Here is a 27653-nt window from a genome sequence, read left to right as displayed (position 1 = left end):
TGGGTCAACCCCGCAAGGGGGGCAGAGGTCCCACGAAGTCGACATGGACATGGTCGAACCGATGCTCGGGCACCGTAAACGGGGCCAACGGGGCCTGGGTGTGGCGGTGGACCTTTGCGCACTGGCACGCGAGGCACGTCCTGGCCCAGTCGCGGACGTCTTTCCTGAGGCCATGACAGACGAACATCGCCGCGACGAGCTTCTGGGAGGCCTTCGTGCCCGGGTGGGACAGGCCGTGGATGGCGTTAAAAACCGTGCGCTGCCAGCCAGCGGGCACGATGGGGCGAGGCCGGCCGAGGGAGACGTCGCACAGGAGGGCCGTGCCCGCGACGTCGAACGGCACCTCGGTGACGCGGAGGCCCGTGATGGCAGTCCGCAAGGCCTGGACGCCGGGGTCGGCGGTCTGGTCCTCCGCCATCCGGGCATAGTCGATCCCGAGGTGGACCGCGTGCGCGACGGACCGGGAAAGGCAATCCACCACCGGGTTGTCTTTAACCGCGACGTGACGGATGTCCGTCATGTACTCGGACACGGCAGAGAGGTGACGCTGCTGCCGTGCCGACCATGGCTCAGCGACCTTGGCCATCGCGAACACAAGGGGCTTGTGGTCGACGAAAGCCGTGAACGGGTGGCCCTTGAGCAGATGGCAAAAGTGTCGGACCACCAGGTGGAGCCCGAGCAGCTCGCGGTCGAAGGTGCTAGAGCGGCGTTCGTGCGGGCAAAGCTGCCGGCTAAAAAATGCCAGCGGCTGCCAAGCACCACTCACCCACTGCTCGTGCACCGCGCCCACCGCGTAGTCCGACGCGTCGGTGGTGAGGGCGATCGGTGCATTGGGCGCCGGGTGCACCAGCATGGTGGCATTGGCCAGGGCCAGCTTTGCGCCGGCAAACGTCGTGGCCATCGGCTCCGACCAGGCGATGTCACCTTTGCCCGGCTTGCCCCGGAGGGCCTCGTGCAGGGGGCGGAGGAGCTGGGCAACGTGGGGCATGAAGCGGTGGTAAAAAATTACCATGCCCAGGAACTCCTGGAGCCCCTTGATCGTGCGGGGGCGCGGGAAATCCCTGACCGCTTGCACCTTGGCCGGTAAAGGGATGGCCCCGTGCCTGGTGATGCGGTGCCCCAAGAAGTCGATGGCGGCAACGCCGAAACGGCACTTTGCGGGGTTGATGATCAGGCCATGCTGGCCCAGGCGTTCGAAAAGCGTGTGGAGGTGGAGCAGGTGCTCCTCCCGGGACGCGCTCACGACTAGGATGTCGTCCAGGTAGACATAGATGAAAGGTAAGTCGCGCAAGACGCTGTCCATGAGCCGTTGGAACGCCTGGGCCGCATTCTTCAACCCAAAAGGCATTCGCAGGAACTCAAAGAGGGCGAAAGGGGTGATGACGGCCATCTTTGGGACATCGTCCGGTTGGATGGGGACCTGGTGGTAGCCCCGGATGAGGTCCACCTTGGAGAACACGGTCGTGTTCGCCAACCGGGCGGAAAAGTCCTGGATATGCGGGACCGGGTAGCGGTCGGGGGTGGTGGCATCATTGAGCCGGCGGTAGTCACCGCACGGCTGCCATCCTCCGCCGGGCTTCGGCACAATGTGCAGAGGAGAAGCCCAAGCGCTGTTGGAGCGCCGTACGATCCCCAGCCGTTCCAGCGTGGCGAACTCCGCTTTCGCCATGGCGAGCTTCGTGGGGTCGAGTCGGCGTGCCCGGGCGTAGACCGGCGGCCCGACCATGGGGATATGGTGCTCCACCCCGTGTTTGACGGCCACCGCTGAGAAGGTGGGCCGCGTGAGGGCCAGGAAACTGGCGAGGAGGCGGGTAAACTCGTCCGCTGCCGGAAGCGTGCAGACTAACCTCGCCGGGAGGGAACCTTTCAGCAAGCCGCTGAGTGAGCCACTCAGCGAGCTGCTCAACGAGCCGCTCAGCGAACAGGCAAGCGAGCTGAAGGTTTAGGCCTGGACGAGACATCTGCGCTTAACGTCGACCAACAGCCCATGCGCACATAGGAAGTCCGTGCCGAGCAGGGCCATTGGCACGCTGGCGGTAACGAACGACCATTGAAAGCGCTGCCCTCCGAACCGCAGTGAGAGGCAATGCTTCCCGAATGTGCGGATGGATGTACCGTTGGCGGCAAGCAAAGCGGGGCCCCGGCCCGCGGTTTGCTTGTCGGACGTGGAGGCAGGGAGGACGCTTACCTGCGCTCCTGTGTCGCAAAGAAAACGGCGCCCTGACAAGGTGTCCGTGATGAACAGGAGGCTGCCGGAATGGCCGACGCTCAGGGCTGAAAGTGAGCGCCGGCCAGGTCGTTTCCCGACCCGTCAAAAGAACACGGCGGGCGGCACGTTTTAGCCTTGCGGCCGAACCTGGCATGGTCGTAGCACCAGGTTTGCGGCGGTGGCAGCCGCGTCAGCCATGCCGGCGGCGGTGGTGGTGGCGGCGACGGTAGTGGGCGGGGCGCAGCAGTGGCCACGAGGGAAGCCGGGGGCGCTGGAGCCTCCGCACCGGGAGCCACTACGGCAGCACCGTAAACCGACCGTGTGTCGCAGGCCGCGAAAAACTTGTCGGCCTCTCCGGCCAGGGCGGGGGGTTCCGTTAGTTTGGAACCGGCCAGCACGAGGCGCACCTGTATCGGTAGCTGGCGGAGGAAGAGTGCACGGAACAAGAAATCCGGGTGCTGGTCCCCAAGCAGAGACAGCATGAAATCCATCCGGACGGATGGTCGTGTGTCGCCGAGGGCGGGAAGGTCCAGGAGGCGGTCGGCCCGTTCGATCTCTGTGAGCCCGAACGTGGCGAGGAGGAGACGTTTGAGCGCCTCGTACTTGTGGTCGCCCGGCGGGCGCCGAAGGATGGACACGACTCGGGCGGCAGTGCCGGGCCCGAGAGCGGCGACCACGTGGTAGTACCGGGTCTCGTCCGCCGTGATGCCTCGGAGCTGAAATTGAGCTTCGGCCTGCACAAACCAAATGTCGGCTTGCGCTTCCCAAAACTCCGGGAGTGTGACTGCGACGGCGTTGGTTGCCATGGCGCGTTCGGGGGTCAGCAACGGCTGAACCAATCGGGGTCACCAGTGTGGTGCTGCGCACACACGACTCGATTGCCAGAGAGGTAGGCCACAACGCGTTGGTACAACAAGAGTCTTTATTCAGAGCTCGCACTTCAGCACTGGGCGGGCTCGAGCTTAGAGCCCGCATATATGTGCCGAGGCCACGCCTTGCCCCCGGGCATGGCCGATCGGTCGAAAGGCGGGGCATGCATTTTAGTTCCCCGCCTGGACGCTCGCGCCACCCACTGGTGCGCGGAATTATTGCCCCTTGTGCCCGCCACAATACTATTATTATAGGTCTGTTTGCTATCATCTGGCCCCCTGTTTGTATTGTATCATACTATTATTATAGGTCTGTTTGCTATCATCTGGCCCCCTGTTTGTATTGTATCATACTATTATTATAGGTCTGTTTTTTTTTGTTTTGTTTTTTGTATACTGAATCGAGGCTCGTGAAAGAGCTAACATTTATTTCACAAACAAATCAACCAGACAAACAAAATATACAAAAAGAGGGAGCGGAAGACAAGATGGGGAGAGAAGGGGAAGCACACAACCACAACATTTGAGAGCAGGGAGAAGTGTGGGAGGGAGAGGGCTTGGGGGGAGGAGGCGTGGGAAGGGGGGGGGGGTAGAGGTATAAAACACAAGGGGACCGAAATTAGCGGGGGTAGAAAAGATCAAGGTTTTGGATGGGGGAGGATAAGAGATGGTGGTGAACAGCTGTTTTAAAGACCTGGAGGGTGGAGTGGGATTGAAGAGAGTGAGGGAGTTTGTTCCAGAGGTGGGAGAAAAGAGGAATGAAGGAGTGAAGGTGAGCAGAAAGTCTTGATTTTGGCAGTTTAACCATAAGAGGGTTGCAGGCAGATCTTGTGCGACCTGTAGGAATATTTGGGGGACAGAGCCCAGAGAGAGCTGGGGGGGGGGGGTGGGGGGCAAGGCCAGAGAGGAGTCGGTAGAAGACGGAAAGATCACCAACCTGCCTGCGGTGAGTAAGTGAAAGGCCCTCGGAGATAGCGTCATCGTGGGAGATTCCAATGATTCTGAACGCTTTGGTTTCAACAGCGTGAAGACGAGCTAGATGTGAGGCAGGAGCACCAGACCAGAGGGGAGAGCAGTATTCCATAGAGCTGCGGATGAAAGCCTTGTATGTGGTGAGGAGCTCAGGTGTGCCAAGGAAGGACTTCGCACGACGGAGGATGCCCAGTCGGCGACTGGCTTTGGAGGCCAGATTTGAAATGTGGTTTTCCCAGGAAAGATCATGGCAAATAGTGAGACCCAAAAGCTTGAGTGACAGAACTTCTTGGAGAGGATTATTCAGAAAGTGGATGGGAGGGTTGTCCAGTCGGTCTTTTCGGAGAGACATCGTAAGAGTGTGAGATTTATCAGGATTGAAAGACATATTCCATTTGTTTGCCCAGTCTGTGATTTTGTCCAGGTCTGCAGAGAGTGAGGAGGCTGCAGACTGCCGATCTGAGGGATGAGGAATGGAGCGACAGAGAGTAGAGTCGTCAGCAAAGAGATAGAAAGGATTTTCAAGAGAGTCGGAGAGATCATTGATTAAGACCAGAAAAAGCACAGGGCCCAGAACACTACCTTGGGGAACTCAAGCCTGAACAGGAAGAGGAGATGAGAGAAACCCATTCAGGGCCACATGTTGACTACGACCAGAGAGGAAGTCCGCCAGCCATGCGTGGAGATTTCCGTGGATACCAAAGGAGAAGAGTTTGGTGAGCAGAGCAGGGTGCCAGACCGTATCGAAGGCACGTGAAATGTCAAGGGAGACAGCTCTAATTTCCTGTTTGGCGTTGAGGACCTCCATCCATTGTTGAGGTCTGTTTGCTATCATCTGGCCCCCTGTTTGTATTGTATCATACTATTATTATAGATCTGTTTGCTATCATCTGGCCCCCTGTTTGTATTGTATCATACTATTATTATAGATCTGTTTGCTATCATCTGGCCCCCTCTTTGTATTGTATCATACTATTATTATAGGTCTGTTTGCTATCATCTGGCCCCCTGTTTGTATTGTATCATACTATTATTATAGATCTGTTTGCTATCATCTGGCCCCCTCTTTGTATTGTATCATACTATTATTATAGATCTGTTTGCTATCATCTGGCCCCCTGTTTGTATTGTATCATACTATTATTGTAGGTCTGTTTGCCATGATCTGGCCCCCTGTTTGTATTGTATCATACTATTATTATAGGTCTGTTTGCTATCTTCTGGCCCCCTGTTTGTATTGTATCATACTATTATTATAGGTCTGTTTGTCATCATCTGGCCCCCTGTTTGTATTGTATCATACTATTATTATAGGTCTGTTTGCTATGATCTGGCCCCCTGTTTGTATTGTATCATACTATTATTATAGGTCTGTTTGCTATCATCTGGCCCCCTGTTTGTATTGTATCATACTATTATTATAGGTCTGTTTGCTATCATCTGGCCCCCTGTTTGTATTGTATCATACTATTATTATAGGTCTGTTTGCTATCATCTGGCCCCCTGTTTGTATTGTATCATACTATTATTATAGGTCTGTTTGCTATCATCTGGCCCCCTGTTTGTATTGTATCATACTATTATTATAGGTCTGTTTGCTATCATCTGGCCCCCTGTTTGTATTGTATCATACTATTATTATAGGTCTGTTCCTCGGTATCTGCAGTTTCCCATTCATACAACTGTGTCATCATCTTTCTCACTGCATGAAATGTCCATAGCATTTGTGGAGCATGGATCCAGCTTTATTTGCTTTAGCACTCCCTCCAGACTTATCAATGGAGAAGCAGCACAATTGCTTGGTGTAGAGCACAGCCGCACATAAAGTTCCATTTCCTCAACTCATCACAAGTTCTCTCACACAGACTCATGTTGCTTTCAATCCTGATGACATCCACGAAGTGATGAGCAACAGTGAAAAGCAGGTGATCTTCTATGACTGGGTAAGCACAAAACTCTAATCATGAGAAGCATGTGTTTGTGCAGTTTTTGAGGAGTTTGTGCAGTAACCTCCAAACAATATTAGGTCCAATAACGTGGGGACTAGGAGACCAGGTCGAGTGGGTCCACTTACTCGTAACTAGTCCTTGTCCAGAACATGACTGAAAGTATGTTTTTGTTACAAAAAAAACTGCAATTTTTAGAAAATCTAAAGAGTAAATATTTATGATGCAAAGAACAACAGCCGAAGGCTGCACTCACTCGCTGTACCCGTGATTACCAATGGAGTCTCTGTCTGTCGTGAAGGTCATTTTGATGGATGTGCCTTTTGAGTAGATATGCACAGGTGTTGGATGTGCTCACTCGCTGTACCCGTGATTACCAAATGGAGTCTCTGTCTGTCGTGAAGGTCATTTTGATGGATGTGCCATTTGAGTAGATATGGACAGGTGTTGGACGTGCTCAGTCACTGTACCCGTGATTACCAATGGAGTCTCTGTCTGTCGTGAAGGTCATTTTGATGGATGTGCCATTTGAGTAGATATGGACAGGTGTTGGACCTGCTCAGTCGCTGTACCCACGATTACCAATGGAGTCTCTGTATGTCGTGAAGGTCATTTTGATGGATGTGCCATTTGAGTAGATATGGACAGGTGTTGGACCTGCTCAGTCACTGTACCCGTGATTACCAATGGAGTCTCTGTCTGTCGTGAAGGTCATTTTGATGGATGTGCCATTTGAGTAGATATGGACAGGTGTTGGACATGCTCAGTCACTGTACCCGTGATTACCAAATGGAGTCTCTGTCTGTCGTGAAGGTCATTTTGATGGATGTGCCATTTGAGTAGATATGGACAGGTGTTGGACGTGCTCAGTCGCTGTACCCACGATTACCAATGGAGTCTCTGTATGTCGTGAAGGTCATTTTGATGGATGTGCCATTTGAGTAGATATGGACAGGTGTTGGACCTGCTCAGTCACTGTACCCGTGATTACCAATGGAGTCTCTGTCTGTCGTGAAGGTCATTTTGATGGATGTGCCATTTGAGTAGATATGGACAGGTGTTGGACGTGCTCAGTCGCTGTACCCACGATTACCAATGGAGTCTCTGTATGTCGTGAAGGTCATTTTGATGTATGTGCCATTTGAGTAGATATGGACAGGTGTTGGACATGCTCAGTCACTGTACCCGTGATTACCAATGGAGTCTCTGTCTGTCGGGAAGGTCATTTTGATGGATGTGCCATTTGAGTCGATATGGACAGGTGTTGGACGTGCTCACTTGCTGTGTCCGCATTACTAATGGAGTCTGTCTGTCATGAAGGTCATTTTGATGGATGTACCATTTGAGTAGATATGGACAGGTGTTGGACGTGCTCACTCGCTGTATCCGCATTACTAATGGAGTCTGTCTGTCGTGAAGGTCATTGTGATGAATGTGCCATTTGAGTAGATATGGACAGGTGTTGGACGTGCTCACTCGCTGTATCCGCATTACTAATGGAGTCTGTCTGTCGTGAAGGTCATTGTGATGAATGTGCCATTTGAGTAGATATGGACAGGTGTTGGACGTGCTCACTCGCTGTACCCGCATTACTAATGGAGTCTGTCTGTCGTGAAGGTCATTGTGATGGATGTGCCATTTGAGTAGATATGGACAGGTGTTGGACGTGCTCACTCGCTGTACCCGCATTACTAATGGAGTCTGTCTGTGGTGAAGGTCATTTTGATGGATGTACCATTTGAGTAGATATGGACAGGTGTTGGACGTTCTCACTCGCTGTACCCGCATTACTAATGGAGTCTGTCTGTCGTGAAGGTCATTTTGATGGATGCGCCATTTGAGTAGATATGGACTGGTGTTGGACGTGCTCACTTGCTGTATCCGCATTACTAATGGAGTCTGTCTGTCGTGAGGTCATTTTGATGGATGCACCATTTGAGTAGATATGGACAGGTGTTGGACGTGCTCACTCGCTGTACCCGCATTACTAATGGAGTCTGTCTGTCGTGAAGGTCATTTTGATGGATGCACCATTTGAGTAGATATGGACAGGTGTTGGACTTGCTCACTCGCTGTACCCGTGATTACCAATGGAGTCGCTGTCTGTCGTGAAGGTCATTTTGATGGATGCATCATTTGAGTAGATATGGACAGGTGTTGGACTTGTTCACTCGCTGTACCCGTGATTACCAGTGGAGTCGCTGTCTGTCGTGAAGGTCATTTTGATGGATGTCCCATTTGAGTAGATATGGACAGGTGTTGGACGCGCTTACTTGCTGTCTTGCACTTGCAGACTGATTTGGGAATCGATATCAGCACACCATTCCTGCACAAAATGGTAAGAGTCGATTACCCATGATAATTACATTATGATCAGGCAAAGTATGTCCCTGAAATATTCGTTTGGCTGGAGCACAAGTGAGCACGTAGTTTGCTGTTTTTTTAATACTCGACCCTGCAGGTAATGGGCCGTCCAGTCGGGTTGCTGAGCCAGTCTGCATTCCAGCCGGGCTTTCCACGGGCCGTCACTGCCAGCAGTGCTGGGGAGTTGTTACTTTGGGAATTATCACGGAAGGAGAAGGGGCAAAAGGGGTCGCGGCCACACACCACGTACAATGTGAAAATCCTTCGCCTGCAGGAGAAGGCCATAGGCATGCTCAGGGTGACAACGGAGTAAGTGTTACTTGATGATTTCTTGTATTTTTGTGGTTGTGTAAGCATTCCCATAACATTACAATCTGAAATTAGTCAAGGAATTGGATCTGATCTGCTGCTCTACAGCACTACACATGGCCGATCACCCTACCAGGGTTGGTTGTCCTGTTAGCTTTTTACTTTTTACCCCGCCCTGCGCTCGCGAAGCAAAAAGCACGGTTAGGCATTCGGTTGCGTACGTGTGGCGTGTCAGCATATTTAAAATTCATTTTCTCGGCGACCGTTGGTCCGATTGCCATGAAATATTACCATCGGAGCGCCTGTAGAATTCTTTATTCATAATTATGATGCCATAGGTCACGTGGTACGGACACCATCTTGGAAAAACGTTACACCTCTATATCTCCAAAACCGCTCAATGGAAAAATTGTAACATGGCTCATTGCCAAGTACTCCCAATGGGGAATAAGACGTGTTAATGATGATGTCATTGGTGCCTTTGTTATGACGTCATAATTAGACAAGTATAACTCTTCATCCGATCAGTTTGAATTTTTTTCTGTGTAACTGTTGGTCTGATGGACACAAAATTTTCACCATAGGTGCGTGTTCTCTTGTATAATATTTAATAATTATGACGTCATCGGTCACGTGGTAGAGGTGCCATCTTGAAAAAAACCTAAAAAGTTTACACGTCTATATCTCTGAAACCGCTCCATGGACAAAAATAAAACGTGGCTCATTGCAAAGAAATTCGCATGCGGAATAATTGTTGTTAATGATGACGTCAGTGGTGCCTTAATTATGACATCATAATTCAACAAGGACAATGCTTAGTCTGATCAGTTTGAAATTTTTTGAGTGTGATCAACCAACAATTATATTAGAGAATGTAATTTTATGATGGCATCGCTTACATGATCTGGCAGCCATATTGGATCAAAGAAAAAAAACCCTTCAAAAAACATAAGAGTTCGATTGCACCAAGTTGACTGCACAAGGTAAATATTTTCTGAATACCATGTAGTTTTCAGAAAGTAGTGGCTTTGTAGATGTATTTTGGTAAAGAGCAATATTTGCAACACCAATAACTGTGTTGTAACAACTGCCTTTTGAACATCTGTGAAGTATGCAATCGGATTTTTTCGGCAACTACAGAAATGTGCACGTAAATAAAATGGAATAAGGCGGCAATGAGATAGAGCTGGGGCACACTGTAATGTCGAGGCACCAGTTGTAAAAATGGGTGGATTTCAAACTCCATTTTGCAACTTTTATCTCGTACCAAAACTGATGGAAACACTTTGAGGGTGATGCTGTGACGACATACGGTAAGCTAGTCTGGATTAAGTGTCCATATTCATGGTGTTGGGCTAGCGGCTAGGGTGCCGGCTTAGGATGCCTAGGATCCTGTGTTCGAATCCCGGTCGATCGCTGAATTAACGCCAGGGGGGTTGACTCAGCCTGTCATCCTTCCGAGGTCGGCTAATTGAGTACCAGTTCACTGGTAATTCCCTGTTTGTCGTTAAAGGCGGCAAAAAGGGTTGGCGTCAGGAAGGGCATCCGGCCGTAAAACATTGCTTCAAAAAGGGGACCGAAAAACAACAACAACCACGGTTCCCGAAAAAGGCCAACCCCCACTTTGCAGGGAAAAATGGCCTCTAAAGGTGGTTTTATTCAAGGAGAGTAATTTGAAGGCTACGACTCTGCAGACTACCTGGAAACTTTGTAAAAGTACAATTTGGGCAATAAAATAATTCTGGGAACTTTTCCATCTGACTCAATGGCGGCGGTAAAGTCCCATACGCCCTGTGGCAGAGCATGAAGTGCTGATGACAAATCATGCGTGTTTCTAACACTCGAGTTAATCCTGAACTGGCTACCACTTGTCGCCAGAATCTGGAAATTTCCCATTGAGCAGCTGTGGGAGTCGATCCCACACCAGTGAGGGCAATAATCAAGGATTTACCATTCCACGATGTGATGATGATGCAGCATTTTTATTGTTGGAGATTTTCTTTGTGCCGATGTGTCTCTCGTGCAGGTATATCGTGACGGGAGATGTGCAGGGTCATATATGTTTTTATGATCACAAACCGTCCCTGCTGTACTGGTACTCCTCGCTTGCACTTGGTCCCATCACTTCTCTATCGTTCTCTGCTGCACCAGCTGAGCCTTCACTGGAAATCAAATGCCCACAGGATGCTTCGCTAGAAGGAAAGCCATTCATAGCCAGGTGCTTAATTTATACATGACTAGCGTGGATCGGTTCGCTATGCTCGCCAATGCAGAGGCACGGCCTTGTATAAACTGAGGATAATGACCTGACTGAATTTGAGTTGCTGTGTTGTCATGATTTACACCAATCATAATACAAACATTTATTTTTCACAAATTGGCATAACAGGGCTTATGGGACTTCCTTATTTGTAATTTATTTGTAATCAAAAAAGGTCCAAGTGGTCTAAAGCTCTAAATGGTCAAGGGTTGAAGCTGTCTAATTGGTTTGAAGGGTGTAAGGGGTCTAAATGGTGGAAAGGTCTAAGGGGTCGAAAGGTACTTAAGTGGTGTAAAGGATATAAAAGGTTCAAAGGGTGAAGAGATCTCAAGGTGTCTAAAGTATTGAAAGTGTCTTAAAGGTAAAAGTGGTCTTCAGGGTCTTGGGGTCTTCAGGATCTTGGGGTTTAATGGGTCTAGGGGTCTTATGAGTCTTCAGGGTCTTCAGTGACCTTTGGATATTATGAATCTTCTGGGTATTTAAGGGTCTTCAGTGTATTTTGGGTCTTCAGTATCTTTGGGATCTTTTGCATCTTTGGGGTCTTTTGAGGCTTTTGGGTTTTTTTTATTGGTTTTTTTTTTGTGTACAAAATCGAGGCTCGTGAAAGAGCTAACATTTATCAAACAAACAAATCAAACAAACAAGCAAACAAAGTATATAAAAAGGGGAGCGATAGACAAGATGGGGAGAGAAGGGGAAGCACACAAACACAACATTTGAGAGCAGGGACATCGGGAGATGTGTGGGAGGGAGAGGGCTTGGGGGGGAGGCAGGATAGGTATAAAACGCAAGGACACCAAGGACTTCCAGGAAAGAAGATGGTATTTAAAAAAAGTGGATTTGGGGTGAAATTAGCGGGGGTAGAAAAGATCAAGGTTTTGGATGGGGGAAGATAAGAGATGGTGGTGAACAGCTGTTTTAAAGACCTGGAGGGAGGAGTGGGATTGAAGAGAGTGACGGAGTTTGTTCCAGAGGCGGGAGAAAAGAGGAATGAAGGAGTGAAGGTGAGCAGAGAGTCTTGATTTTGGCAGTTTAACCATAAGAGGGTTCCAGGCAGATCTTATGCGACGTGTAGGAATATTTGGGGGACAGAGCCCAGAGAGAGCTGGGGGAGCAAGGCCAGAGAGGAGTCGGTAGAAGACGGAAAGATCACCAACCTGCCTGCGGTGAGTAAGTGAAAGGCCCTCGGAGATAGCGTCATCGTGGGAGATTCCAATGATTCTGAACGCTTTGGTTTCAACAGCGTGAAGATGAGCTAGGTGTGAGGCAGGAGCACCAGCCCAGAGGGGAGAGCAGTACTCCATTGAGCTGCGGATGAAAGCCTTGTATGTGGTAAGGAGCTTAGGTGAGCCAAGGAAGGACTTCGCACGACGGAGGATGCCCAGTCGGCGACTGGCTTTGGAGGCCAGATTTGAAATGTGGTTTTCCCAGGAAAGATCATGGCAGATAGTGAGACCCAAAATCTTGAGTGACAGAACTTCTTGGAGAGGATTATTCAGAAAGTGGATGGGAGGGTTGTCCAGTCGGTCTTTTCGGAGAGACATCGTAAGAGTGTGAGATTTGTCAGGATTGAAAGACATGTTCCACTTGTTTGCCCAGTCTGTGATTTTGTCCAGGTTTGCAGAGAGTGAGGAGGCTGCAGACTGCCGATCTGAGGGATGAGGAATGGAGCGGCAGAGAGTGGAGTCATCAGCAAAGAGATAGAGAGGATTTTCAAGAGAGTCAGAGAGATCATTGATGAAGACCAGAAAAAGCACAGGGCCCAGAACACTGCCTTGGGGAACTCCAGCCTGAACAGGAAGAGGAGATGAGAGAAACCCATTCAGGGCCACACGGTGACTACGACAAGAGAGGAAGTCCGCAAGCCATGCGTGGAGATTTCCATGGATACCAAAGGAGGAGAGTTTGGTGAGCAGAGCGGGGTGCCAGACCGTATCGAAGGCACGTGATATGTCGAGGGAGACAGTTCTAATTTCCTGTTTGGCATTGAGGACCTCCATCCATTGTTGAGACGGCAGAAGCAGCATGTCCAGAGTAGAGTGACCTGGTCTGAAACCAAATTGATCATCAGAGATCAAGCCATTGGAGAAGAGGAAAGATTTCATATCCAAAGCAATGATGGATTCCATGACTTTGCTGATAATTGGGAGAAGGCTAATTTTCATCATCAAAGGTCTTTTGGATTGTTGGGGCCTTCGAGGTCTTAAGGGTCTTGGGGGACTTGAAGGGTCTTCAAAGGTCTAAGGGATCTCAGCAGTCTAAAGGGTCGAAGGGTATATTCCAACAATGCGTAATTAATAGACGTACATAATTAATAGACAGGAAGCAATCGGCATTGAAACAGTGCAGTATTAATAGACACATAATCATAGCTTGACTGCTTCACATACGTTTTTCGGTTTTGTATTTATAGATACGCAACACACACACACACACACACACACACCCACACATATATATATATATTTTTTGTTGTTGTTGTTGCAGTTGTTCGGGGTTCAAATCCCCACTCCTGACAATAATTTTTTGCGGGGGCCGGGTTCAAAAATCCCCCTCTTTAACAACTATTTTGTTGCGTGATTCCCCTCGGTTAATACCGGAGAATCACGAATACCTTCAAGGTGCACGGATCAAGGTGCACGCGCGTACCGAAGAACCGCGCGATCGAACCCTCACTTTCCCACACCTTATGGGTGCCGAGCGGATTTGCACGGTGTGGAAAGCGGCGTTACCCCACGAGATTTATGGACCTGAGTCTAGCCAAATTCGGTCCCGGATGATGCTAGGCCAATTGGTGAAAGGACGTACTGAACAGGTTGGAAAGTAACAACAAAATGTACAGGCTTTTATTTTGAAGGCACAGAGAAACAGAGATGAAGATTCAGCTTATCAATTATTACCTAATAATAACTCCGACTTGGCGCCTTCACACTCTGATACATACACACACAGGGAAAAAGACACTCGTTAAGGGTGTACCGATGTACGTGCTGGAATTGCCTCGCTGGTGACCATGTGGTCTGGTGTGCGCGGCTCGCAGTTCGATGAGGTCAGGTCCGAAGGACGAACCATTGCCTCGAAGTCGGCACGGATGAACTTTGCACAGGTAGATGAACTTCAGCGCAGGTGAGTTGTGTCGAAAGGCCAACGGTTGCAGATCAGCCGGATGGCGCAAAAGATCGGCGCAGAAGCGATGGGTGTCGACGAAGAACAAAGACCAAAACACGTGTCGTCTGGTGGAGCCAAAACAAGAGAGTCCAGAGCAGGGTGTCGTCCACGTGGCAAAATCCCAGGCAAAGAGAATCGTGTCATCCACGAGGCAAAGAGAGAACAGAGCAGGAGGTCGTCCACATGGCGAAATCCACAACAAGAGAGTCGTGTCCTGTGCACAGCGAAATCTCAGGCAAAAAGAGAATCGTGTCGTCCACAAGGCAAAGAGAGAACAGAGCAGGAGGTCATCGACGTGGCGAAATCCATAAGAGTTCAGAACAGGTGGTGTCGTGCAGCAAAATCCAAAAGCAAAGAGAATGATAATGCGCTCCACGTGGGCTTTTACCAGACCTGCCCACGCCCTTCAAAATGTTCCAGAGCCTCCCATTGGCTGAGGAGTGTTCCCAACTCCTCACTGGTCGTGTGGGCCTGTGCTTCTGGCCACGCCTTCCTGCACATTAGTAATGGCTTCCCTTAACCAACGAGGGTTTGGAAATCCTGTCTAACTTCAACGCATATTGGTTTTGATTACTACACAATGGGAAAGGGCTAATCTTTACATTCAATAGAAAATAACTGACTAATGCAGGCTACATGTTGTCGTGCAATTGACTATAGGGGGTTTGCCTTTATGGCACAACCACAACAATATATATATATATTGTATATACAGACTTGGCATTTAATATGGAATATTTTTTTTGTGGGGGTGAACTTACTTTTCAAGATGTCTTAGAACCAAAAGTTCATTGGAATTATGTTGAAATTATTCTAGGTTTTGTTAATGTGACCTTTAAAAGAAACAAAAACCACATTTGACATTTCGAAACAAATAAATTGATCCTTGAAAGTGATGTAAACTGATATCGAACTCAATTCATGGACAGTACTGTGTTAAACTTCTGTACGTTTTCCAGAAGTATCTCTTTATTTTGCACATTAGACAAAAAAATTTTTAACAAAAACTAAAGTTAAATGACGACTGGGATTACGGACAGTAAAATTACAGTTCAGTACTTCGTGTAACCCCCACGAGCATTCAGGAGAGCACGTACAAGTTGAGGCATGCTGTTCACGAGATTTGCCAAGGTTTGGACAGGAATCGCTTGCCATGCAGTGACAATAGCCTGCTGCAATTCACGCACAGAGGCAGGCTGCTGGTCCAAGTGGTCGATTTGATGCGTTAATTCTGCCCACAAGTTCTCTATCGGATTCATATCCGGGGACATGGCAGGCCACTCCATATGCTCTACACCACGGTCAGCAAGAAAGTGTTGGATCATGCGAGCACGGTGAGGCCGTGCATTGTCATCTTGGAAGACAAAGTTTCCTCGAAAGGATGCACGAGCAAATGGAAGCAATGTTTCTTCCAGAATGGCCCTGTACTTGAACTGGTTCAGGTTTCCATTCAGAACAACCAGGTCAGTTTTGCCCCCTGCATGAAAAGCAGTCCAAACGGTCACCCCACCACCTCCTGCTTGGACTCTTGGCACTATACAATCTTTGTTGTAGGCTTCATGCACTTGTCTGCGCACTCGGATGCGGCCATCTTGACGATAGACCAGAAATCTAGACTCTTCACTGAAGATCACGTGATTCCAGTGTCCTGGCTGCCATAGACGGTGCTCTCTGGCCCACTGCAATCAGTGCTGGCAGTGTTGTCTGGTCAGGCATGGCTTTCTCAGGGGACGCCTGGCACGATAGCCTGCTTGAACCAGTCATTGGTTGACTAGCCTTCTGGATACAGGCACATTTGTCAGTTGCTGCCACTCAGCCCTAAGCCGATTAGCTGACTTGGTACGGCCATTGCGGACTAACCGGTGCAGCTGGCGATCATCCCTCCTTGTGGTTCTGTGGGGACGTCCTGGCCTCGGTATTGGAGTAGGGACACCCCTCTGAGCATTTCGTTTCAGGATCTTTGACACCTGACCTTGAGTGATGCCATACTGCCGAGCAATAGCACGCTGTTTCATGCCGTAATTTCGTAAAGCCACCACTCCATGACAAACAGCATTGTCGAGTTGACGGACCATCTCCAAAGGAAGCGCCAATAACTTTTGGAGACGTGCAGCAGTTGTTTTCCACTAATACAGAATGCAACAACTCTTGTATACCCGACTGTGAAGCCAATCATCAAATGCACCTGTCCGTACATTTTGCCACAACACCTGCGATATAATCCAGTTGTTGACTTCTTGCTGCGACAGACAATCACTGACATGGTTATTTTAACAAATAAATCACCAAAGTGTAAAAGAAACTCACCAGATTGATAAACTGAGTTAAGAAAGTAAACCCAAGTCAAGAAAAATATTTTTTTTAATATGGAATTTAATATGGAATATTTTTTTTTCTTGACTTGGGTTTAATTTCTTAACTCAGTATATCAATCTGGTGAGTTTCTTTTATGCTTTGGTGATTTATTTAGTAAAAGAACCATGTCACTGATTGTCTGTCGCAGCAAGAAGTCATTAACAGGATTATATCACAGGTGGCGTGGCAAAATGTACGGACAGGTACATTTGACTTTTGACTTCACAATTGGGTATATAAGGGTTGTTGCGTTCTGTATTAGTGGAAAACAACTACTGCACATCTACAAAAGTTATTGCCGCTTCCTCTGGAGATGGTCCGTCAACTCGACAATGATATTTGTCATGGAGTGGTGGCTTTACGAAATTCCGGCATCAAACAGCATGCTATTGCTCGGCAGTATGGCATCACTCAAGGTCAGGTGTCAAAGATCTTGAAACGAAATGCTCAGAGGGGTGTCCCTACTCCAATACGGAGGCCAGGACGTCCCCACAGAACCACAAGGAGGGATGATCGCCAGCTGCACCGGTTAGTCTGCAATGGCCGTTCCAAGTCAGCTAATCGGCTTAGGGCTGAGTGGCAGCAACTGACAAATGTGCCTGTATCCAGAAGGCTAGTCAACCAATGGCTGGTTCAAGCAGGCTATCGTGCCAGGCGTCCCCTGAGAAAGCCACGCCTGACCAGACAGCACCACCAGCGCTGATTGCAGTGGGCCAGAGAGCACCGTCAATGCCAGCCAGGACACTGGAATCACGTGATCTTCAGTGACGAGTCTAGATTTCTGGTCTATCGTCAAGATGGCCGCGTCCGATTGCGCTGACAAGTGCATGAAGCCTACAACAAAGATTGTATAGTGCCAAGAGTCCAAGCTGGAGGTGGTGGGGTGACCATTTGGGCTGCTTTTCATGCCGGGGCAAAACTGACCTGGTTGTTCTGAATGGAAACCTGAACCAGTTCAAGTACAGGGCCATTCTGGAAGAAACATTGCTTCCATTTGCTCATGCAGCCTTTCGAGGAAACTTTGTCTTCCAAGATGACAATGCATGGCCTCATCGTGCTCGCATGATCCAACACTTTCTTTCTGACCGTGGTGTAGAGCATATGGAGTGGCCTGCCATGTCCCCGGATATGAATCCGATAGAGAACTTGTGGGCAGAATTAACGCGTCAAATCGACAACTTGGACCAGCAGCCTACCTCTGTGCGTGAATTGCAGCAGGCTATTGTCACTGCATGGCAAGCGATTCCTGTCCAAACCTTGGCAAATCTCGTGAACAGCATGCCTCAACGTGTACGTGCTCTCCTTAATGCTCGTGGGGGTTACACGAAGTACTGAACTGTAATTTTACTGTCCGTAATCCCAGTCGTAATTTAACTTTTGTTTTTGTTAAAAAAAAATTGGGCTAATGTGCAAAATAAAGAGATACTTCTGGAAAACATACAGAAGTTTAACGCAGTACTGTCCGTGAATTGAGTTCGGTATCAGTTTACATCACTTTCAAGGATCAATTTATTTGCTTCGAAATGTCAAATGTGGTTTTTGTTTCTTTTAAAGGTCACATTAACAAAATCTAGAATAATTTCAACATAATTCCAATGAACTTTTGGTTCTAAGACATCTTGAAATGTAAGTTCACCCCCACAAAAAAAATATTCCATATTAAATGCCAAGTCTGTATATATATATATTATATATATATATATATATATGTATATTTCTATATATATATATATATATATATATATATATATATATATATATATATATATATATTTCTATATATATATTTCTATATTAATATATATATGTATATATATATATATATATATTTATATATATATATACTATATATATATATATATATATATATATATGTATATATATATATATATATATATATATACATATATATACGTCTGGTATACATTTATTATTTATATATAGGAGCACGTAGCACATACGGGGAGGAGCACGTAACAATATATATATATATATTTATTTATATATATATATATCTCCATATATAAATGAGGAGTGTGTGTGTGTGTGTGTGTGTGTGTGTGTGTGTGTGTGTGTGTGTGTGTGTGTGTGTGTGTGTGTGTGTCTGTCTGGATGTCCGCTTATAACTCAAGAACTACACATCGGAGAAAAGTTTTAGACACAGATTCGGAATCAGCATAAAATCCCGGTGGTTTTAGGCTACGTTTTATTTTAATATCAATGGTTTAAAAAAACCGCGCCAGCTGCAATTATTCCAGGGTGTAGTTTGGGGTGTATTGCAATGGTTTGTCGGATTTGGCTGTGGGTCCAGAATAGCTCCCATTTCCTTATGTTCTTCCACTTTTATTTTGAATCTTCTGTTACAACGCCTTCCTTATCTACCTTGTATCCCCCCGACGAGGCCTCTACATAATTTCATGCGGCAGAATTTCGTGCATTTTGAGTGAAAGAAGACGAAGTTGTAGGAGGAAGAAGAGGCGCGGTCACTGTGGAGGCCTCGATCGTGAGTGGAAATGGCGGGAATTGCGTTTGTATCGCAAAGTAAAGGATCTGCATTCATTTCTGAACTTGCATTGGTGGATTGTTATACATCTGCATTATTTTTCATTAAAAAACTTTATGTTGAACTTGAAGGCTCCAAGCACGGACTATATATATAGCCCTCATTGAGGTAAAAATAAAAGTAAAAAGCCTGCTATCGCTTGCCAAGCTAGCCGTTCCCCCCTCCCCTCCCACCTCCCCTCCCCCCCTCTTCTCCCCTCCCCACCCTCTCCTCCCCCCCATTCCCCTCCCCTCCCCTTCCTCCTCCCCTCCCTTCCCCCGCCCGGCAATGCCGGGTACTTCCCATGGCCAGCTGTACGTGGGCTGCTCGAGGGTTGGAAAACCAAGCAATCTTTATGTCTTGGCACCAAGTAAGAAAACCAGAAATGTTGTATACCAAGAGGTTTTGAGAAATTGAAAATTGACAAAACGTCATGGAGGAAATGTACTGTCATATTGCTCTAAAATATACATGTTCTTTTCATCATATATTTGTATTATTCTTATTCAACCCGGGCGAAGCCGGGTACCTCAGCTAGTATGTATATATATATATATATATATATATATACACACACACATATGTTATGCCTACACCCGGTCTGGGAGGGGCTTCAAAAACAAATATCCACCATTTTGTTTACTCGCATAGCTTTGAGGCCTCTTTTGTTAGGCCAGCGGTGTCTTGCTCTCTCTCACAGTTTTATTTCAACTCTAATTCGATATCTCGTTTCATTTTTCACAGTCGCTAACATGGTTTTAGACTCGGTTGAAAAGAAACGGGAATAAAATTCGATGAAAGTTTCCGTTTATAGAACGAAATGCATTTTCAAAGGCCTATGACATAAATGCCATTGAGACTCTCTCACGCCTTTATCTCCGCTCTAACTCACCATCTGATTTCATTTTTATCGATGGTTTTAGACTCGGTTTCACCAATAATTGAGAAAATTCACGCAAAATGCCGAGATGTATTAAAAAATCTCGGCACGATATATCATATACCGCCAAAATAACTCAGACGGGAAAATTCCAAGATGTATTAAAATTTTGTGGCACAATGTATCATACACCGTCCAAATAACACGGACGGGAAAATGCCGCGATATATTAAAAATTTGCGGCGGACTTTTCCATTTGATGACGGTCATCACAAAAAAAGTCAACAATGCGGAGAGAGTGGCAGAGCTTCGTTCACGTATCGCCACAGACTGGAAATTGCCAACAGATATTTCTTCATTCTTATTTCATTCATCATTATTATCCGGAAGTAAAGGTAATCCTGTTTAAACACTCCATTCATTCCATCGATCTTTTTGTTTGTTTGTTTTCACACCAGTTTTCAAGGCTGAATCGTGTTCACATCCAGAATTGATAAACAAACTCTATTTCACATGTGCATGGACGTGGAATTCACAGATGTAAAACAAATAAATAAACACAGACGGGAAATTGCTGAGAGATATTTTATCGTTCTTATTTTATAAGCTATGTGCACGTACACTTTAAAGAAGTTTATTTGAAATCTTTAATTTAAAAAGTGTCATTTTGTACGCTGTAACGAAAAGAGTAACTTTGGTTTTCGTCGGACAGAAAGGTGCAATGTAATGTTCTTATACACTGCCCAAAATACTTTTTTCCAAGGGACTTTCCATTTGAGCTGTATTCTTTATATCATCGGAATGTTTCATTCTTTCGACGTAGTCACAATAAAAAGTTGCAATTAGGTACTTGGGGAGAGGGGTGAGCATCGTATACGTGTGTCGCCACTCGCGTTTGTAAATGCTATCTCCAAAATGAATAAAATAATGAGGGAACAAAACGAGACCGCCATTGAACGTTAACACAGACGGATGCTGAGCAACAAAGACATTGGAAGGTAATGTGTGCTCAGCAAACATATACAAGAGCAGCTGTAATGAATCCGCATGAAGTATCGGATAATATTGTTGAAGATGATCATTGCGGTGCGAGTCCGATGATGTCACCATGCGTGTACCGTTCTGCGAAACATTTCACAAATAAATGAACAGGACAAGGGGGCGGATTTACACTGTGTTGCTCCAAAAGAAAAGTTCAATTACTTCTAATATTTGCCGTACCTGCTCGATTGGAACAACTGCCGGAGTGAGGGGGGAGAGGGGACTGAGGGAGGGGGAGAGGGGACTGAGGGAGGGGGAGAGGGGACTGAGGGAGGGGGAGAGCAGACTGAGGGAGGGGGAGAGGTGACTGGGGGAGGGGGAGAAGAGACTGTGGGAGGGGGAGAGGAGACTGGGGGATGGTAAGAGAAGACTGGGGGAGGGGGAGAGGAGACTGGGTGAGGGGGAGAGGAGACTGGGGGAGGGGGAGAGGAGACTGGGGGAGGGGGAGAGGAGACTGGGGGAGGAGGAGAGGAGACTGAGGGAGTGGGAGAGGAGACTGAGGGAGAGGGGACTGAGGGAGGAGGAGAGGAGACTGAGGGAGGAGGAGAGGAGACTGGGGGAGGAGGAGAGGAGACTGAGGGAGGAGGAGAGGAGACTGAGGGAGGAGGAGAGGAGACTGAGGGAGGAGGAGAGGAGACTGAGGGAGGAGGAGAGGAGACTGAGGGAGGAGGAGAGGAGACTGGGGGAGGAGGAGAGGAGACTGGGGGAGGATGAGAGGAGACTGAGTGAGGGGAGAGGAGACTGGGGAGGGGGGGAGGAGACTGGGGGAGGGGGAAAGGAGACTGGGGGAGGGGGAGAGGAGACTGGGGGAAGGGGAGAAGAGACTGAGGGAGGGGGAGAGGAGTGAGGAGGAGTTGGAAAGGAATGAGGGGGAGAAGTAAAGCGACCCCACTCTCCCCCATGTGTGATCCACTCTCCCCTATGTGTGTGACCCCACTCTCCCCCATGTGTGTGAACCCACTCTCCTCCATGTGTGACCCACTCTCCTCCATGTGTGACCCACTCCCCCGTGTGTGTGACCCACTCCCCCCCGTGTGTGTGTGACCCACTCTCCCCCGTGTGTGCGGCCCACTCTCCCCTGTGTGTGTGACCCTGTCCCATGTGTGTGTGACCCCACTCTCCCCCATGTGTGTGAACCCACTCTCCTCCATGTGTGACCCACTTTCCTCCATGTGTGACCCACTCTCCCCCATGTGTGTGACCCACTCCCCCCCATGTGTGTGTGACCCACTCTCCCCCGTGTGTGTGACCCACTCTCCCCCATGTGTGTGACCCACTCTCCCCCATGTGTGTGACCCACTCTCCCCCGTGTGTGTGACCCACTCTCCTCCATGTGTGACCCACTTTCCTCCATGTGTGACCCACTCTCCCCCGTGTGTGTGACCCACTCCCCCCCGTGTGTGTGTGACCCACTCTCCCCCGTGTGTGTGACCCACTCTCCCCCGTGTGTGTGACCCACTCTCCCCCGTGTGTGTGACCCACTCTCCTCCATGTGTGACCCACTCCCCGGTGCAGTGTGCGTGATGTGGGTGGGGAGGGAGAGGATTTCAGCTATTGCAGTCACATTTTACATGAGATGTAATTACACGTTTCAAACTGTATTTCCCATGTGCACACACATGCATTCACATGTTTATCAGAAGTAAATAAATTGTGTTGATTACATCATTTATGGATCTGATAAATTGCCAGTAACCATTTTGTAAAACTGAATGTGCAGGTGCAGCATCTAACTCAATATGTCGAAATGTCACACACCTCCATGCCCGTGGGATTCCCACGGGTGACCCCACTAGTCTATAATAATAAAAGGCAGTGTCCGTCCATCCGTCCGTCTTTCTGTCTGTCTCCTCCAGGCTCCATAACTCCAAAACCATGAAACCTAGCGGCCCCAAATTTTGCATGCTTGCAGCTGGACCTCCAACAGATTGCAAAGATGAAAACTGTGTTTAGGTGTTTTTTTTGTTTTTTTGGGTTGTTTTTTATGCAAGATCGAGGGTCGTGTAAGAGCTAAATCTATAAATTATAAGAGCGTTATAGCCGGCGAAGCCGGTGTTGTGAATGAACCCGTACGTATTATGTTGAAAAGCCAGATTTTGCTGGATCCCTTGAGAATTTCAAAACTTTGACGCACCAAATCGCTCAATGGAGGCTGCCATCTTGCAGATGCGGAAGCATGCATAACAAATTGAAAAAAGTTCAATAGGAGTTTGTTTCACCCGTCTTTTTTTGATTCACAATCTTATGCACCTCTAATTTGTAATTAAAATACTTTAAGACCAACCTCGGCCCGCACGGGCCTGGTTATCTTCAACGAAAATCGTCACCAAACACCGGAACCAATGAGATTCGAGCATTTGAAAAAATATTTCAAAAACCAAATCACTCAATGGAGGCCGCCATCTTCCGGATGCGGAAGTATGCATAAAAAATTGCAAAAAAGTTCAATAGGAGTTTGTTTCACCCGTCTTTGTTTGATTCACAATCTAATGCACCTCTAATTTGTAATTAAAATACTTTAAGACCAACCTCGTTATCTTCAACGAAAATCGTCACCAAACACCGGAACCAATGAGATTCGAGCATTTGAAAAAATATTTAAAAAACCAAATCACTCAATGGAGGCCGCCATCTTCCGGATGCAGAAGTTTGCATAAAACAATTGCAAAAAAGTTCAATAGGAGTTTGTTTCACCCGTGTGTTTTTGATTCACAATCTAATGCACCTCTAATTTGTAATTCAAATACTTTAAGACCAACCTCGTTCTCCGGGCCCACACGGGCCCTGGTTATCGTCAACGAAAATCGTCACCAATTACCGGAACCAATGAGATTCAAGCATTTGAAAAAATATTTCAAAAAAGCTTATTACCGCGTTTCGGAGGCTGAAAACGGCGTCAAATATTCTAAAATTGACGAAGAATTATTTTTTAGAAATCTCGCGCCCGTAGGGGATAGTTTTTCACGGCCGGAAATATCCGAAGTTGAGACGGAATTCACCGAATTAATCAAGAAGGAAATTTTATAAATTTTAATCTCATCCAGAATGCAAATGGTGTCATTTTGAACTCGGTCCGGTACCTACTACACCTACCTACTACCAACTACCTAACCTACTGATGCCACAGTGATGGGTAAAATAGTGGCAAGAGGCTTTGGCTTCGCCGGCTCATTGCGGCTTTGCAGTCGGGTACTAGTAATACCCTTTTTGAAGATGATTAACTCGGTGCTCATAAGAAAAAAACCTGATGTGCCGGCTTACCAATATGGCGGCCTGCCATCTTGGTCCGCCCACTGCACCTCACTGGGTTCTTGTGCTGCCATTTTGTTTTGGCCTACTCAAATGTGCCTTGCCTTGGAAACACGATCGATTATCATTTCATAATTAAAAAATATCATCAAAATCTGGATTCGGATATGAGGATTGGATGCTGTAGACTAAATAATGTCCAAATCTGGAGTGAAATCTGACAATATTTACCATATCTAGTGCAGTGATTGGTGAACGCTATTCAGGCTGCTTTTGCAAGCCATGGCGTTACAGTAAACAGAGTTCCCTTTTTGTTTTTAGTTGCAAGGCCGGGATAGTTTGGGTGTGTTATAAGTGTCACTTATAACACCCTTTTGTGGCGGTTACCTTATGTGCAGGTAACCGCATGTGGCGGTTACCTTATGTGATTACCTTATTTGGGCATAATACACGTGCACGGGCCTGTTGGACTTGTGGTTGTGCGGACGTGACGCACGCGCGGTTGCCGGAGCCACGCCCTCCGAAGAGGGCTTTTGGCTTTTGGCTTTATATAAGCATGCTGACTTCCGTTCGAGTTTATTGTGCTGGATCTTGCTGTTACAATAAACCATCTTCGAACCCTACGAATGGCCTCGTTCTCTCGCCTTCCGCGACTCCTAAACTGGTGACCTCCGACTGCCCCCGAACGGATTCGGGGGCTGCGAACGAACACGGCAAGCGCGCCCTAGCCAGGGAAGCCACCTAAGCTGGTGACGCCGGCTTCTCCCGCACGGCTTCGGGCGCAGTTTCGAACGCGGTTTCGAAATGCCGGAGTTTCGGTAACGACGACGGCCATGACTATGAGGTTCGCGCACCGCGCTCGGCTCCTCCTCTACGACCGGAGGGGCGAACCTATTCCAAGACCCTCCAAAGGCACGGCTGCTTCGTCACCTTCGCGCGCACTGACGTTGGCGGAACGGCTGTTTCGTCACCTTCGCGCGCGCTGACGTTAGCGGCACGGCCGCTTCGTCACCCTCGCGCAACTACAACTACAACCGCAACTACTTCTCTGACCCTGCATCCTCGGGAGGCCCGCGTGGGACCTCGGCAGCCTCCCCCGAGGCCTTGACCAGCCCCTCGGTTGGCTCACCCGCTTTTCGCGTGCACCGCTCGAGCCTTCTCGGCACTGCACCCGCGACCTGCAACCTCGGGAGGCCCGCGAGGAACCTCGGCAGCCTCCCCCAAGGACTTGCCCAGTCCCTCGGTCGCCTCGGCCTACGCATAGGCCCGTGGCGTGCATTCTGGGGGGACGTATGTGGCAGTTACCTTATGTGCAGGTAACCGCATGTGGCGGTTACCTTATGTGATTACCTTATTTGGGCATAATACACATGCACGGGCCTGTTGGACTTGTGGTTGTGCGGACGTGACGCACGCGCGGTTGCCGGAGCCACGCCCTCCGAAGAGGGCTTTTGGCTTTATATAAGCATGCTGACTTCCGTTCGAGTTTTGTGTGCTGGATCTTGCTGTTACAATAAACCATCTTCGAACCCTACGAATGGCCTCGTTCTCTCGCCTTCCGCGACTCCTAAACTTTTTTATTTGTCTGCTGTCAGTGGTTTCCACATGATTTGCTGCTTGAAATCTATCTGTTTTTAAAATTCCTCGGCCATTTCATACCAGAAGCAATCAGCTTGCTGTCGCTTGGCAGGCCAGCCGTTCCTTATCACCCATTTCATTGAAGTGCTTGCTGGAGTGCTTGCTGGAGTGCTTAAGCCACCTGGCAAGGGCTCCACAAATGAAGTGAGAAATGCCTGTTTATTTAATTAATTAGTCTTAAGGCCGAGGAAGTTTGGGTGTGTTATAACACCCTTTTTGAATATGATTAACGAGGTGAACCACCACTTGGTGAACACTATTAAGGCTGCTTTTGCAAGCCATGGCGTTATAATAGACAGAGCTGTCTTTTTGTTTCTGTGTGCGATTTTAGTCAGTCACGCTGTTGTGTGTGTGTGTGTGTGTGTGTGTGTGTGTGTGTGTGTGTGTGTGTGTGTGTATGTGTGTGTGTGTGTGTGTGTCTGTCTGTGTGTCTGTCTGTGTGTCTGTGTGTCTGTGTGTGAGGGGGTGTAGGACCTCGATCACCCACACTTCTGGACCGTTTCCCCATCTCTACAGAGACTACATCTTTCTGGGGGCACGGAGTTAGGGCTCGGAGTTGGGGCTGGGAGTTGGGGCTAGAAGTTGGGGCTCGGAGTTGGGGCTAGGAGTTGGGGCTAGAAGTTGGGGCTAGGAGTTGGGGCACGGAGTTAGGGTGGGGGGTTGGGGCACGGAGTTAGGGCTAGGAGTTGGGGCTGGGAGTTGGGGCTAGGAGTTGGGGCTGGGAGTTGGGGCTAGGAGTTGGGGCTGGGAGTTAGGGCTGGGAGTTGGGGCTGGGACTTGGGGCTAGGAGTTGGGGCTAGGAGTTGGGGCTCGGAGTTGGGGCTCGGAGTTGGGGCTAGGATAAGGAGTTGGGGCTGGGAGTTGGGGCTGGGAGGTGGGGCCAGGAGTTGGGGACGGGAGTTGGGGCTGGGAGTTGGGGCTAGGAGTTGGGGCTAGGAGTTGTGGCTCGGAGTTGGGGCTCGGAGTTGGGGCCAGGAGTTGGGGCCAGGAGTTGGGGCCAGAAGTTGGGGCACGGAGTTAGGGCCAGGAGTTGGGGATACGAGTTGGGGCTGGGAGTTGGGGCTAGGAGTAGGGGCTAGGAGTTGGGGCTGGGAGTTGGGGCTAGGAGTTGGGGCTGGGAGTTGGGGCTGGGACTTGGGGCTCGGAGTTGGGGCTAGGAGTTGGGGCTGGGACTTGGGGCTCGGAGTTGGGGCATGGAGTTGGGGCTAGGAGTTGGGGCTGGGAGTTGGGGCTGGGAGGTGGGGTTAGGATTTGGGGCTCGGAGTTGGGGCTAGGAGTTGGGGCACGGAGTTAGGGCTCGGAGTTGGGGCTGGGAGTTGGGGCTGGGAGTTGGGGCTGGGAGTTGGGGCTAGGAGTAGGGGCTAGGAGTTGGGGCTGGGAGTTGGGGCTGGGAGTTGGGGCTGGGAGTTGGGGCTGGGAGTTGGGGCTCGGAGTTGGGGCTCGGAGTTGGGGCATGGAGTTGGGGCTCGGAGTTGGGGCTCGGAGTTGGGGCTAGGAGTTGGGGCACGGAGTTGGGGCTCGGAGTTGGGGCTGGGAGTTGGGGCTGGGAGTTGGGGCTAGGAGTTGGGGCTGGGAGTTGGGGCTAGGAGTTGGGGCTGGGACTTGGGGCTAGGAGTTGGGGCTGGGACTTGGGGCTAGGAGTTGGGGCTAGGAGTTGGGGCTGGGAGTTGGGGCTAGGAGTTGGGGCTCGGAGTTGGGGCTAGGAGTTGGGGCTCGGAGTTGGGGCTCGGAGTTGAGGCTAGGAGTTGGGGCTAGGATTTGGGGCTCGGAGTTGGGGCTAGGAGTTGGGGCTAGGAGTTGGGGCTAGGAGTTGGGGCTCGGAGTTGGGGCTGGGAGTTGGGGCTGGGAGTT

General features: G+C 48.8%; 1 protein-coding gene across 1 annotated transcript in view; it reads left to right on the top strand.

The window, feature by feature from the left end:
* Positions 1-27653, top strand: part of CFAP251 (cilia and flagella associated protein 251) — a 173872-nt gene that overhangs the window by 64659 nt on the left and 81560 nt on the right. The window contains exons 8-11 of the mRNA XM_068119135.2: positions 5916-5993; positions 8290-8334; positions 8458-8669; positions 10696-10887. Coding sequence (XP_067975236.2) covers positions 5916-5993; positions 8290-8334; positions 8458-8669; positions 10696-10887 — 527 coding nt within the window. The remainder of the gene's footprint in view (positions 1-5915; positions 5994-8289; positions 8335-8457; positions 8670-10695; positions 10888-27653) is intronic.

This window comes from Myxine glutinosa, chromosome 6, assembly GCF_964187855.1.
Source record: "Myxine glutinosa chromosome 6, kmMyxGlut1.1, whole genome shotgun sequence".
NCBI lineage: Eukaryota > Metazoa > Chordata > Myxini > Myxiniformes > Myxinidae > Myxine > Myxine glutinosa.
This window is presented reverse-complemented; position numbering and strand designations above follow the sequence as displayed.